Consider the following 13,807-nt stretch of genomic DNA (forward strand, 5'->3'; position numbering starts at 1 on the left):
ATCTTTTATAGAGAAAAACGGCCCAAGTAGTCAAACAACCCAACCCCCGCCTCTCACTTTCTTGCAGAAGCATTTTATCACCCCATGAGCACTTCTGTTTTTGTATTTGTAGACTTTGTTTCAAATGCATGTAACCAAGTTTTCCATGTATCCACTGTCAAGCTTACCGTAATGTTTTGTATCTGTGAACAAGACATTGTAGAGCTGAAAGACCAGAGTGCTAACAATATTACAATATTCTCCAATAAAAAATCTAATGAGAAAAGTCTGTCACGATAACTTTCTAATTGAAAACCAAGGCACTTACCTGATCAAGCAGAATGTTAATAGAGGGGGGTTAATAGAGATATTGTGTTACATTGTTAAAACCAGTTACTGGTTACCATCTGTTCCCTTACACAGGGACATTGTACATGTGCATTTCATATATAGACTTGCAAACTGAGTTATATAACATTGAGTTCACAAATAATATAATAATCAACTCAACCATTCTGAGATCCATGAGCACCCGGGATGACCTTAAATTTCTAAATACAATGATGCCTTAGCTTTGAAGTCATTTGTGATATGTTGCAATGTTAAGAAATTTTACAGATTACGCAGTCAGGAACACTTGTCTGGACTTGCGAAATGTTTGGTTTTGTGTCCGGCTCTAAAAAAGCTGGACGCTGACTTAAGATAGTCATTTAAAAACACATAATAAAATTCTAATAGATAATAAAATAGGATCTGGACAGATACGAACTTTAATCTCCATTATACCAGAAGCAAGTTCATAAACTTTCTGTACCAAAATTGTAACAGAAAAAGCACTTTTGCTGACTTTATATTTTATGTTACTTTATTTTAAAAGAAATATTCATACATATGTTATCATTATAGAACACTGATATGATGTGCAATATACCCACATTACATCCACCTACATTTCGAGGAATTGTTCAAATAATCCTTATAAAAATAAGATCACACAAGTTATCTCATATTCTGGAGGTCAAGCTAAAACAGTACATAAATAAAACTGGAAACAACACAGCAACAAAAGAGGACTTAGGAAATTGTGAGGTATTAAACGAAGCAGTGAGGCATATCTGTTCTTGTTTTCTCCATCACCCAGCTTCAAACTCCCATTTTCATTTGTGCCTGAGGTTACAAATGTTCTTAAAGTCATTATGAATCACTCCTGTGGTGGCATGCATGGTTACTGCATATGTGCAATCAGAAAAATGAGGAAATGAAATAGAGAAAGTTTTTGCATTTGCAGTAAAAAGCCACATGACATGTTTCCTTTCTGATCTTTGATGGAACTGGAAAATCCCACTTGTGAAAGAAATGCCTCCAGACCATTATCGTCAAAGATGAGCTAAATAAAGAAGTGCAAGCTATTTGATAATATAGAAAGTGAATGGAAAATAAACCGTGCATAATACATAAAATGTATATGGCATGTCATTTTGAGTTTGATTTGGTTGTATTGCTTTAATTGTGCTTTATATGCGGCTGATGGAGGTGAATAAACCTGAGAACTGTGATGTTCTCCACAGAATGAATAGAGTGCAGCTCCATGTTTAATTATGCATAATCTGTGAAGTCAATGAACATCTACAACACAACATCACTTTCAGATTGAAAGGAGTTGGATAGCATTCTTCATTATCGCTTATCTAATTCCGACAGGTTCTCCATATCCAGGTTAATGGACGTAGAGCTTTGCCTAGTAGGTCTTTGTAGGCCTGGTTAAACTGCCGGTTCATGGCTGCGTACAACAAAGGGTTAATGCAACTATTTAACCAAGTGAGGTTTGCACAAAACATATGCACGACCTGTGGCGCACGGTTCGCCTTATCAGCGACATTCAGCAGCAGAAATGGTGCAAAACAGCCGACAAAACACATGAAAACTGTAAAGCACATTCGAGTTACACGCTTAAATTCACTGTCCTCTCCTGAGCTGGCAGCTGGAGTGGTCTGGATTGTTACCGGTGTTGGTTTAGAAGACGTTTCTGTGTCTTTTGAAGCTTCTTTAATGGAGTTATTTGGTTCTTTCGTGCTCGTGTGGCCCTCAGATTTCTCCAGTGCTTTGTTCTTATTCTGCTCCGCTCCTGCCTCATCATGACTGATCTCACAGCTTTGAGTTGTTGAAGCTCCAGCACTGATCCCGCTGTCATCCGTCGTTGCTTCGGCTTTGGCCCTCTTGCGTTCTGATGAGTGGCGACTGGGCCGGTACTTCAGAAAAGCCTTAGAGGCTACTCGCACCTTACGGTAGATCAGGAAGTAGAAAAGGCCCACACAGCCCAGGCCCAAGATGAAGTACAGGAAGAGCAGCACGGTGGTGTAAGGCCTCCCTTTAGTACGGTGAAAACTGCAGGTGCACACTTGTGGGGCAAACACGTAGACGGGCCAAAGTGGGCCAAAACTGGCTACACCCAGTAGCCAGGATGAGATTAGGAGCACCGCCACTCCACGGTGGGACAGGAGCAGACGGGCACAGCGAGAAGTGCGATGCGCAACAACCAAATAACGGCTCATAGCAATGAAGCACAATGTAATAATGGACACGCTGTTGGACAGGAACAGGAGGAATCCAAACATACGGCACCACGCTGCTCCACCTCTCCAGTGCAGGTGCAGGTATGAGTCAACGCTGACCGGTTGCAGGATGGTGCAGTAAAGAAGGTCAGCGAGGGCAAGGTTTACTATGAGAACATTGAAACGTGTCCTCAGGCTGGCATCAGTAGCAAAGGCGAGGACGGTCAGAATATTCCCTATGGTTCCTACTATGGTCACAGCCGATCCCAGGAGGACGCCAAAGTAACGGTAGCCCTCCACAGATGGGGACGCACAAGAAAATGTATCATTTCTTAGAAGATCTGAGTCGTTCCACATCCTGAGAAGACACAAAACAATAATCTCATCAAAATCAATGTTACATCCTTGTTGTCAATAATTGTGTCACATTTTTGGTGTACTTTGGTAAGAGTGCATGTTTTATTGTCCACATGTCACTTTATTAAGAGCTGCTGGTTTCATTTGTCTTTCTGAAACTAAGTGCCACATTTTAAGGTCACAAACCACATCCTGTTAAGGCACCTCTGAATATCACACCTTTGTTTTGTTTTTTTCCTATACGTGAGCTATACCCTACAGACAGCAAGCATTGTGGACATTTCAAGAGACTGCCTTTTCTTTTGAATACAAACTGAGATGCATATTTAGCCTACATTTTGAACTATTTTTAAATATCTATATTATACTATAAACACATATATATATATATATATATATATATATATATATATATATATATATATATATATAACAATTTGCAAAATTGTTCTTATTTGCTTATTATCAACAAACAAACAGATGACAATAGAGTGTATTTTGTTAGACTGATTAAAAAAAAAAGTTCCAGTCAATGAATTTGATTGACGGTCAGTCTATGCATTAGTGGCAGAAATTTTAAAACGAGGTGAAGACAAGTGACAAATCTTTAATATCAAATCTTCAAATCTTCATGACTTCCTGTTCAGTTAGCCGAATTAGTGTAGATAATACATTAAAATAATAGTAAGACACACCAACTGTGCAATATCAAGCCACAAAACCATCTGTTTTATACAGCAGAATAGCTGGAAGCGATGAGATAGGAAGCCTCGTACACGCAGATAAAATATAAAAATGGTCGCGCTCACGGTGAGTAACATTTGCTTCCATTAGTCTAAATAATCCAAACTTTAATCTAAAGTTATATAAAATTTCATGGGAGTGAAATGTATACATTGTTTTGAATTGTTCAATTGAATTTACAAGGAAATTGATAGTTAAACCCTATATGAAAAATCTGTCATCATTTACTCTGTCATTATTTACCAAACCTGTATGACTTCCATTTGTGGAACACGAAAAAGATTATGAACCACACCTTTCTGGTGCACTAACTACCACCGACAACACCTTCACATTTAATCTTTTTATTTTAATTTTTTATGTTCCACAGAATAAAGACAATTCTTTATAATGACTTTAAATTGTGACGGATTTTTCAGCTATCCCTTTAATCTCTCTGTCAACACATTTGCAAAATGTAAGCATATTAACGCAGGGCCATTTTATGCTACTTGTTTTTGAGGGCAGTTTTCACCCGCAGTTATCTATAATATGATTTATGATATAGTTTAGAAGAAACAAAGAAATAAGATATTTCTGTCTATCAGTGGCTTACCTTGTAACAGCTGTGGTGTCCATGCTTTATTCTCTAGTTCCGTTTCCTCCTTGATTTTTGTCGCTATCTCTACTTTGTTCCCTTTTTAGTACTATTTGTCTTTGCTTACATATGTCTCTTTTCTGTTTTGTCAGATATACCCTCTAGCCACCCCTCCACAGTCTCCTTTAGCCTCTTAACTGGTATGCTACTGACAGCACCTTATGTGCACGTCTGCTTGAGACGTCTGTAATCAACTGTAAGGTCACTGTGAGCCAACTATGTTGCACAATCCTGGAAGAAACTTACACAGTAACGGTATTTTGCCAATAGATATGAAGAAAGAAAGAAAGAAAAGAAAAGTTTGCCAACGTCTTGCTGTTTTTTTGCTTTGCTGATTCATTCAGGTTAATATTTAGATTTTTTGTCACTAAGCAGCTTGACTAATCAAATTAGAGAACTGGAACTATTATATAAATCTTAAATGTATATCATCCTTTAGTTTAAATCACTGATTGTACTGTATTTTATATAGCGAGTCATAAAGGTTAAAAACTGTTTAAACAATTTTAACAACCACCACCTTCGCTGAAACATAATTGTCAATTTGGTTTTTCAATGAAGGTTTATGGCCCTAGACAAAGAATGAAGTGTTTACAAAGTAGACAACAAAAATATACAAGCAGTTTGGCTGATAAATAGTAGACCTACATTCTGAATCACAGCAATATTGCCAGTTTATATAGTGTTATGTGTGTGTGTGTGTGTGTGTGTGTGTGTGTGTGTATACACACACACATCTGTTCAAAGGAGGGGTAATATTAATGCCCAAGTATATTGAACCCTCAGGGACACATCTAAGTGGGAAGGATGGTAATGTTTGGGGTATTTGTTTTAAGCCACCTAGGCATTGCCGTTGACTTATGATAATGAATTCTATATCCTGAAAATGTGCTGAATTTGCCAGTTGTGTATAAAAGAGCTGTGGTAGGGGTATCAGGATTCACCATGAATATCAAAATATTGTCAGCATATAGGGCAATCTTATTTAGATTGTTCTCTACCAGTAACCCACAAATTTTATTATATGTTCTTAGCTTCTGCTAATGGTTCAATTATCAAAGCAAATAAAAGAGCTGAAAGAGGTCAGGTTTATCTTGTCCCTCTCCCAACCTTGAATGTAGAGGAGTGACATCCATTAGAGATCACAGCACTAAGAGTTTCATTATACTATAACTTGACCCACTTAATATACTGCTCACCAACACAAAATGTATGTAATGTATGAAATAAATAGGGCCTTCTCTGTGTCTAGAGAGATCACAAGAACATCTATTGACTGCTGTTTAGCACACTGTATCACATTCAACAGGCGACGTATATTATTGACTGAGTTGCGTCCTACAATAAAGCCTGTTTGGTCATCCTTTACTAGAGCATGGAGAAGTCCTTCTAACCGTATTGCTATGATTTTGGAAAGAATCTTCAGTTCTACAGTTAAATTCGCTACAATCCTTCACGCTCCCTAATGTCACAAAACGCAAGGTACAGCTTTTTCAAGGTACATTTGGCTCCCAAACTCTGGAATAGCCTTCCTGATAATGTTTGGGGTTCAGACACACTCTCTCTATTTAAATCTAGATTAAAAACACATTTCTTTCGCCAAGCATTCAAATAATGCATCTCATAATTTGTGACTGCAGTTGTATCTGATCAAATGCGCATTATTATTCTTTGGCTTGGGTTAAATGAATTAATTTTATTTTGTTGGAACAGCAGCTAAGCTAATTATGTCTCGATTTACACAAGCTCCAGTCTGGATCCAGAACACCTGAGAAGAGATGATGCCAACCCCTCAGAGGACCTCAGATGATGGTAACCCTGAAACAACATACAGAACTACCAAATATTGCTACAAGTGTGATTGCATCATACATATAACAATTGCTGTTAATAGTGTTCACCGCCTGATTGACTACGTCTTGTATTAACTTTTCTGAAAATATATGTACATAAACTGACCACTCACCACTGATAAGCTACTACTAAATATTGTAGAAACATAATTTTCTGAAAAGTTGCTTTGCAGTGATTTGTATCATAAAAAGCCCTATACAAATAAACTCGAACTGAATTGAATTGTACATTCAGCAGTGAAATGGGTCTATACGGCGAACAGTCCTCTGCTTGCTTACCTTTTTTCAAAATTAAGGGTATATTTGCCTCTCTCAGGGACTGTAGTAAATGGCCTTTTAAGAATGAGTCACTGAGCATATTTAGTAAGGGGTCAACTAATACATTTCTAAATTCTTTGTAAAATTCACTACTAAGCCCATTTGGGCCAAGTGCTTTCCCAGATTGTAAACTCCAGTTTTTGAAATCTTAAAAAAAAAAGTACAGATTAGTACAGCTAAAAATGGATTCAGCTTGTACTTCTGCTAATTCCAACATGACATGAACACATTTGTGACTGGTGTTTTATGAGTTACACCAGAGGTGGCTTTGTGCAAAAAAATACTTTTTATGCTTGAGAAGCATATTACTGGGCTGACACGGCAAATTTTATCAGTTCATGAAGTCATCTTACGAGGACCTACTATTATTTATTGCCTTTTACTTTGGACAGAAATTTAAATCTGCAATATTTTAAAAGGAAATGTATTATGTAAATCATTCATGGAGAATAGACATGCTGTGTTATTTAGGATGCCAGTTATTCTTATTATCATTGAGTCCAGAATCCAGATTTACCCACCTGTTACAAACAATAACAAAATAACTCGACCATTGCCTGCTCAACCAGACTATCCTGTCCCCAACAGTCATATGAAAATAGATTTTAAAGGGGAAATAGAATAGACTATTTAAAAAATCATAAATGTTTTGGGTTTTGAGCATTAATATTAAAATAATATAGCAACATTTAAGCTAAGGACCATCTGTTTCACAAAGTCACATTTTGATTTGCACATTACGTTTATCACATTAACCTACGGGCTACATTGAAAAATAACAGAAAATGTACTGGTAATTTTCATCCAGGAGTCCCAGAACATTATCTTTTAATTTTAAGGACATTTAAATTAGTGCAAAAAGGTAAGACACCTGTTAAAATAAATCAATATGGATCCCTCACATCAATACAGTAAAGTATTTTTGAAGTAGCCTATATATAATTGGTCATAGTGATTATTTCATTCTTTTGTAATTGTTTGTCACAAAATAAGTGTGTTATAAAGCAGATACATTATATTTAGTGGCGATATCATGGTAACTTGTCTGGATTCATGGTAAACCTGCAGAAATTGTGTAGCCTAAGACATATTTATATCTCATGATCTAAAACGTGTTTGTATCATGAATATTGAGTGCAAATGTGCAAATGTGATGGTCTAGGTAAGTTTTTGTTTTATGTAAGATTATTACGCATTGAGTAAAGACAGGTTTGTTTATGCCTGACAAACGCGTAAATGGATCACTTGCCAACTGCTTTCAATTAAAAGTAGCTAAAACGGTAGCTTCATGTCACTAGATGACATCATAACGGCAAATTCACTGATCTATATAAAGATGACGGTAGGTCAGTGTGCAAGATGAGAATTTAGATAAGGTATGTCCAAGAAGTTACTATATTTGTCCCTAAACTTGTAAAAAGTCTCAAAAGGGGCGGGCAAGTCGCCAAATCTAGGAACAAATAGCTAAATTAATTGGCAACACTGAATTCACTTCAACATAGCAAGTGGATACTAGGATATATTATAATAATACTTGTGTTGGATCACCAACCGCTTACATTATTTCAGATGCCCCTCCTTCAGTGCTGTGCTGGTGCGACTATGACTAGACTTTATTCTACCAGACTTTATGAAATCTGCTGCATTTACTCACAGTGTCAGCGTGTCGTTTGTGTTGTGTAATCAATACATGTTTCACGTGTGCTCACACCACCCCCTGTTGGAAAGATTTATTACAGCAAAAGCCATTAAAAACAGAGTGTTTTGATTTAACGATTCTGATCAAAGTCATGGCATACCACTATATTCACATAATATAATACAAACATAGTAAAGAATCGTGTGAAATAACAATAAAGTTAAACTTAAAGAAATCACCACTTATTCGTCATCATAAATGACACACCACTTCCGCAAACACTTAAAGTAATTTTTTTTTTTTTTTTTAAGAAATGTGCAAATGCTAAATGAAAAAAAAAGAAAATTTTCCTGGGCCTACATTTAATCTTGTTGGTAACATGCTGATTTAGACATAAAAACAAAAATATTCTACTAATGGACTGAGCTAAGTGCTTTGTTAACAAATGTTGAAGTACTATTTACAGCCCTGAGTGAAGTCAGTGCAGCAGTTCTTTGACTGTGTTTGCATTGCTGCTCGTTTCTGACTGTGCAACGCATCCAAAGTATAGCAATGGAGTAAAATCTCAGAACAAGCAGGTAAAGATCATCTGACTTATGTGCAAGTGATGTGATTAAGCCTTTTTTCATATGATCCATGGAATATGACAGACCTCACACTGCAGAGACAAGAACAAAAATATAAATTGTAAGATTAAGCAAGAGACAGTTACTTTTTATTTAACTTTTTATGTATGCGAAGTGTGTGTTTAATGCATTTTATGGTGACGTTATTTTTGGTTATGAATATGTATGCAGATTTGTATATCTGTATTATGTATCAAAATATCAGAGCAAGTGGCATTTATAAAAAAAATAGTAAACACTTCAAGACATTTAATAAAAAGAACTGGTAACACTTTACAACAAAGCTGTATTAATTAACCTACAACTGTCCCTTGTTAGTTCATCTTAGCTCAGATCCATTACATTATATTAACAGATACAACTTATGTTCACAAATGGAATCTTATTGTAAACTGTTACCAAAATCATTGTCTTTATACAACCATGTCTTTCCAAACCCATAAAAGCTTTGTCCGTCTTTGGAACACAATTTAAAATATTTTAGATGAAAAGTGGGGGGCTTGTGACTGTCCCATAGACTGCCAAGTAAGTTACACTGTCAAGGTCCAGGAAAGTATGAAAGACATCATCAGAATAGTCCATCTGCAGTCAGTGGTTCAACTGTAATGTTATGAAGCGACGAGAATACTTTTTGTAAATGAAGAAAACAAAAATAATGACTTTATTCAACAATTCCTTTGTCAACAGTCTCCTCTGTGTCTCTCCAGATCACTGTATGCTGCCTATGCACTTCTGTGTCAAGTCGCACCACAAGGATGTGCTGTTTCTACATGTATTTAGCTTTGATTTAAAAGAAATCACTGATGGCAGATGGACTTTTCTTACGATGTCTTTCATACTTTTATGGACCTTGATCCAACAAGACATATCTGTTAATTAAAGGTATTATTTTTGGACACTTTGATTCCGATTAAATAATAACAATGTTTTGTTATAAATTTGATATATTTTCTTGGCATATTCTATATCCATAAATGTAAATTCACCAACAACAAACCAATTTTTCTTGTTTTTTTGAAAGAATTTAAAATGTATCTTAAAACTATTTGATCCTCCGTAAATAAGAAAGCGAGAAAAACAACCTCAATTTGTAATGACTTTCATTTGTATACTCTAATTGAAATATAAATGAAAAGCTTACCCTCATGTTCTTCTATATCTTTTTTCTTTTAGCAATTGTTAAATTGTTTGTTTGTTTTGTATGTTCAGATGGCATATTATTGATACATGTTGTGAATTCACAAAGTTGCATATCATTGATGTCATCTTTGTATTGTTTGCATTCATAAAAAAAAAAATTTAAAAAAAATCTTGACCTTGACATTGTTATTTACTTGGCAGTCTATGGGACAGTCTCAAGCCTCCGGGTTTCCATCCAAAATGTCTTAAATTGTGTTCTGAAGAAGAACAAACCTTTTACGGGTTTGGAACGACATGGGGGTAAGTGATTAATGACAAAAATGTTATTTTGAGGTGAAGTATCCCTTTAAAGGTGTGAATTAAGTTTTCTAAAAGTGCATTTGTGTTTTTACTGAAATGAATATGTTTGAACTTACTGGCACAACGCTGTCTGTAATCTTGGCAGCAGTTTAAACTGCAGTTAGTATTGCAGTTGCAGCGAGAGCGACTGTTGTACTTCTCATTGCATCTCCCTCTACAGGAGGTTGAGGCTGCACACACAAATCAGTATTAGTCAAACAAGTTCGCTCTCTCTTAAGTTGGTATACGCTGTGTAGGTGTTTGAGAGAGATTTTTACTTAGGCTGGCAGATGAGCATGAGGTCGGTGGGTTGAAGGCAACAAATCCTGGCAGGTTCTGACCAATAGTGTTGGTGATCCAACTCTGATATCGAGACACGCGGGTGTAAACACCAGGAGTGTTGGGATCAGCACAGCCAAGACCCCAGCTGGTGATACCAGACTGAACCCACACTGTGCACTGCCTGCTCACCATTGGACCTCCAGAATCCCCCTGCAGACAGGGACAAGAGGAAAGAAAAGGAATATTCTTATTCTCCTTATCAATACAGGACAGTTAGTTTTGACCAGAAAACAGCTCTTGCTATTTCCATCCTTTGCCAAACAGAAGCAAATCAGCCCATGTGTTTCATGAACAGAAAAGGAGTGTAATTTGAACAGTAAAAGGCTATACAAATTCTACAGTAAAATCCTTTATATGATAACATTTTTAATTAAATTTTTGTAAGGAAAAAAAAAAGCTATCCTACAATTTACATTGAAGACTTGTCCAGAATTCCCTGTGTGACACTTTTTTTGTTGTTGTTGTTTTTTTTGGTCTCAGTTTTTGTTGTACATAAGGGTTTCATTTTACATCTTATGTTGTTAAATACATATTTATTGCAGTATTTTAGAGTTACCATAATGGTGTTTTGGATTTTCACCTGTTGTTTTTTTGGTGGGTGTCAGTGTGTTATTAAAGGTACAAAACAAATTTTTTGTTAATTGTTTGTATTTTTACACTACTGGAGCTACTAAATTTTAAGAATTTATCTTAAATAGAAAAAAAAACTGTCACACCTGGCAGGTGTCTTTGCCTCCCTGTGTTAAACCAGCACACATCATGTTGCTGGTAACAGATCCAGAACCCAGAAGAGTATTACACTGATCATTAGCTACCACTGGAACCAAAGTCTCCTGCAGGATCCCAGGAGAAGGTAAACTCACTGAACACCACAAACACACATACACAACCATCTATTAGTGATGTTATGAGTAGATATATACTTGAATGAATGGGTTTGTGTGTGTTTGTACCTCCAGCTCGAACATCTCCCCAGCCTGTGATCCAGCTGCTGGTGCCAGAAAGGAAGGCGCTGCTCTGGGCCGCCAGACACACGGGTCTAATATAGTTATTAAAGGTGACTGTGGAGGACAGCCGGAGCAGAGCGATGTCATTGTCGCTTGTTCTGCTGTTATAAGAGGGGTGGACGATTTTTGTTCTCACGTTTCTACTGATTTCATTGGCATTGACTCCCTGCTGTGTCCTCCTTCCCAAATAAACACGCAGACTGGATGCACTGACACTAAATACAGTTAGAGAAAGTGAACATGAGAAAAAAGAAGAACTAAGAACAAAAAACCAAGTACTTTTATTTTCTAATATAGTAAAGTAATATTAAATTGAAAGAATTTCAAACTGGCCCAACAAGTTAATTTCTGAGGAAAATTTGAAAAGGCAGAACAAATGAAAACCTAAATGTCTTTGAATGTCAAACATAACAAAATATCTTAAGACATCACGGCAACCTTTCTTTCTGTCATTCTCTCTATCTTTTAAAACAAAACAGGTTCATATGTGTGTTTAGGTGAATCTTACGCAGGTAAACAATGAGCTGCTGTCAGCACCCATTCATTGTTGATGAGGGAGCCTCCGCAAAAATGACCTCCATAGACACTGCTATGCAGACTGACCTGCCACGGCCACGACCCATCAGGTGCGTTCACACCACCCACAATACGAGTGTTTAGAGGAGCCTGTCCACAAACTACAAGAAAGAGAGATTCTTCATATAAGTATTTCTACATAAACTATTTGGCTTGAATGAGAGGAGCTCTTACCATTCAGCTGAGAAAGTGAACCTGCAAGGGCAGAAATAAAGTGCACATTAGAACAATTTCATCTTCATTTTGATTTTTCACCTTAACAATGATCCTGCCAGAGTTCACTGCACTGATTGTGGTAGATTAGTTGTATCATTAATTTGTGGGACTGAAAATGTGGAAAGCATTTCTGGGCAAACTGGTTTAATTGTAATACGCAAAACTAGCTGCTTTTCTTTCCCATAACTATTCATCTATGACATTTGCTCCATGTCCTGTAAGTACATTCCATATGCCCGGCAGGTGTGGCTCACAATGTAAAACATTTATAGGCTTCCGTAACAGTAAAAAATTAATAATAATTTATTATGTATAAAAAGACTGTGACTTAGAAAGAGAATTTACATAGATTAACTCACAGGATCATTACAATTCAGAAATATGTGTATTAAGTAAGAATAGTTCTTGTGAAACTGGATGTACAATGTGTAATTTAACTATTTATTTTAAGACTTCAATCTGTAGTCTTTCAATCTGTACAAGTTCAGTTGTATTTATGTTTTTCATCAAATAAACCCAGCCTTGGTGAGCATTAAACTTTTTTCAAAACATTAAAAATCTTTAATTGTTCCAAACTTTTGTGCTTCAGACATTACATATCACAGCAGTTTCTTGCACTGCTGCTCTTTACATGCTTCATGCAGATACAAGAAGCGATTCATAATTCATTCATGAGTCATTTATTTGTGAATCGGTTTACACAGCCACGTTTAGTCTGATGAACAAATGATTCTTATGAAACAGCTCTTTGATAAAACGAGACTCACTAACCCGAGTTAACCTGTCAAATGAATCATTCATAGGAATCTACACATGAACTCCAAGTTAACTATCAATGAGTCATTATTTTAACAAAGCCCTTAGACTGTTATTATGCTCTGTGCCAAAAAAAAATCTCTCTTTTCTATATAATGTCTTTGATTCTGGTTATACGCTGTTTAATAGATGTACCATGAGACCTTACCTTTGGCACACACAAGCAGGATCAAAGTGACACACGTTAATCTCCACATCTTCACACAGTCCCTCTGTTTGCTAGCAGAATAGATGTTGATGGTAATCTGGTTCACTGTTCCACTTACATCCCCTTTTATATAGTTCTAAAAGCTTCTCAGGTTGCTCTTCTCGTCTGTCACTCACCTGCCCACTTCTTTTCTCTTTATGCTCCTCCTCCATTTTTATCATGCTTTTTCATTCTTCACATTTTTTGTATCCAAAGCTGTCAAGCATGTACCCACTTCACTAAGAAAATGTTTCTTTATTTGTGCTTCTTGTTACGGTTTGGCAATTAATATTTTCAAAGTCATGATAAATGCAAATATCTGAGGTCATTGTCAAAAAAGTCAGAGACATTTTTCTTTTTTTGATTTGATATTATTTTGTATTTGGTAACATTTTAGATGAATTTCAAATTGGCTCAAAGAGTAAAATTTTGCTTTTATTTAGATAGAACAGTGCTATCCCCGTTGCTATTCCTGTTCC

The 13,807-nt window shown here is 36.2% G+C and overlaps 2 protein-coding genes across 4 annotated transcripts in view; both read right to left on the reverse strand.

The window, feature by feature from the left end:
- Positions 1–826: 826 nt before the first annotated feature.
- gpr84 (G protein-coupled receptor 84) overlaps positions 827–13,807 on the reverse strand; it is a 187,338-nt gene continuing 174,357 nt past the window's right edge. Inside the window, exons 1-2 of one of the 3 annotated variants that reach the window (XM_059570861.1) lie at positions 7,975–8,058; positions 827–2,889 (exon numbers count right to left, since the gene is read on the reverse strand). In XM_059570861.1, coding sequence (XP_059426844.1) covers positions 1,668–2,888 — 1,221 coding nt within the window. In that variant the 5' untranslated portion in view covers position 2,889; positions 7,975–8,058 and the 3' untranslated portion in view covers positions 827–1,667. Of the gene's footprint in view, positions 2,890–4,227; positions 4,406–7,974; positions 8,059–13,807 lie in introns of those variants that run through there. The other 2 variants (XM_059570859.1, XM_059570860.1) reach the window with 2 other exon arrangements.
- On the reverse strand, positions 8,146–13,416 carry LOC132161056 (trypsin-like). The gene is made up of 8 exons (XM_059570836.1): positions 13,290–13,416; positions 12,284–12,304; positions 12,042–12,210; positions 11,480–11,748; positions 11,243–11,388; positions 10,463–10,676; positions 10,262–10,375; positions 8,146–8,737 (listed from the first exon to the last, which is right to left on the reverse strand). The coding sequence occupies exons 1-8, from the start codon at positions 13,336–13,338 to the stop codon at positions 8,733–8,735; spliced, it is 987 nt and encodes a 328-aa protein (XP_059426819.1). The 5' UTR covers positions 13,339–13,416; the 3' UTR covers positions 8,146–8,732.

This window comes from Carassius carassius, chromosome 17 (genome assembly GCF_963082965.1).
Source record: "Carassius carassius chromosome 17, fCarCar2.1, whole genome shotgun sequence".
In the NCBI taxonomy this organism is placed as follows: domain Eukaryota; kingdom Metazoa; phylum Chordata; class Actinopteri; order Cypriniformes; family Cyprinidae; genus Carassius; species Carassius carassius.

Bases quoted from the DNA above. Each gene is read 5' to 3' on its own strand.
- LOC132161056 (XM_059570836.1), bottom strand. From the start codon at position 13,338: ATGTGGAGATTAACGTGTGTCACTTTGATCCTGCTTGTGTGTGCCAAA. The intron at 11,749-12,041 runs GTAAGATTCACC...AACTGTATTTAG, and splicing joins GCAGCTCATTGTTTACCTGC to TGTCAGTGCATCCAGTCTGC. The intron at 11,389-11,479 runs GTACAAACACAC...TGTGGTGTTCAG, and splicing joins GGGAGATGTTCGAGCTGGAG to TGAGTTTACCTTCTCCTGGG.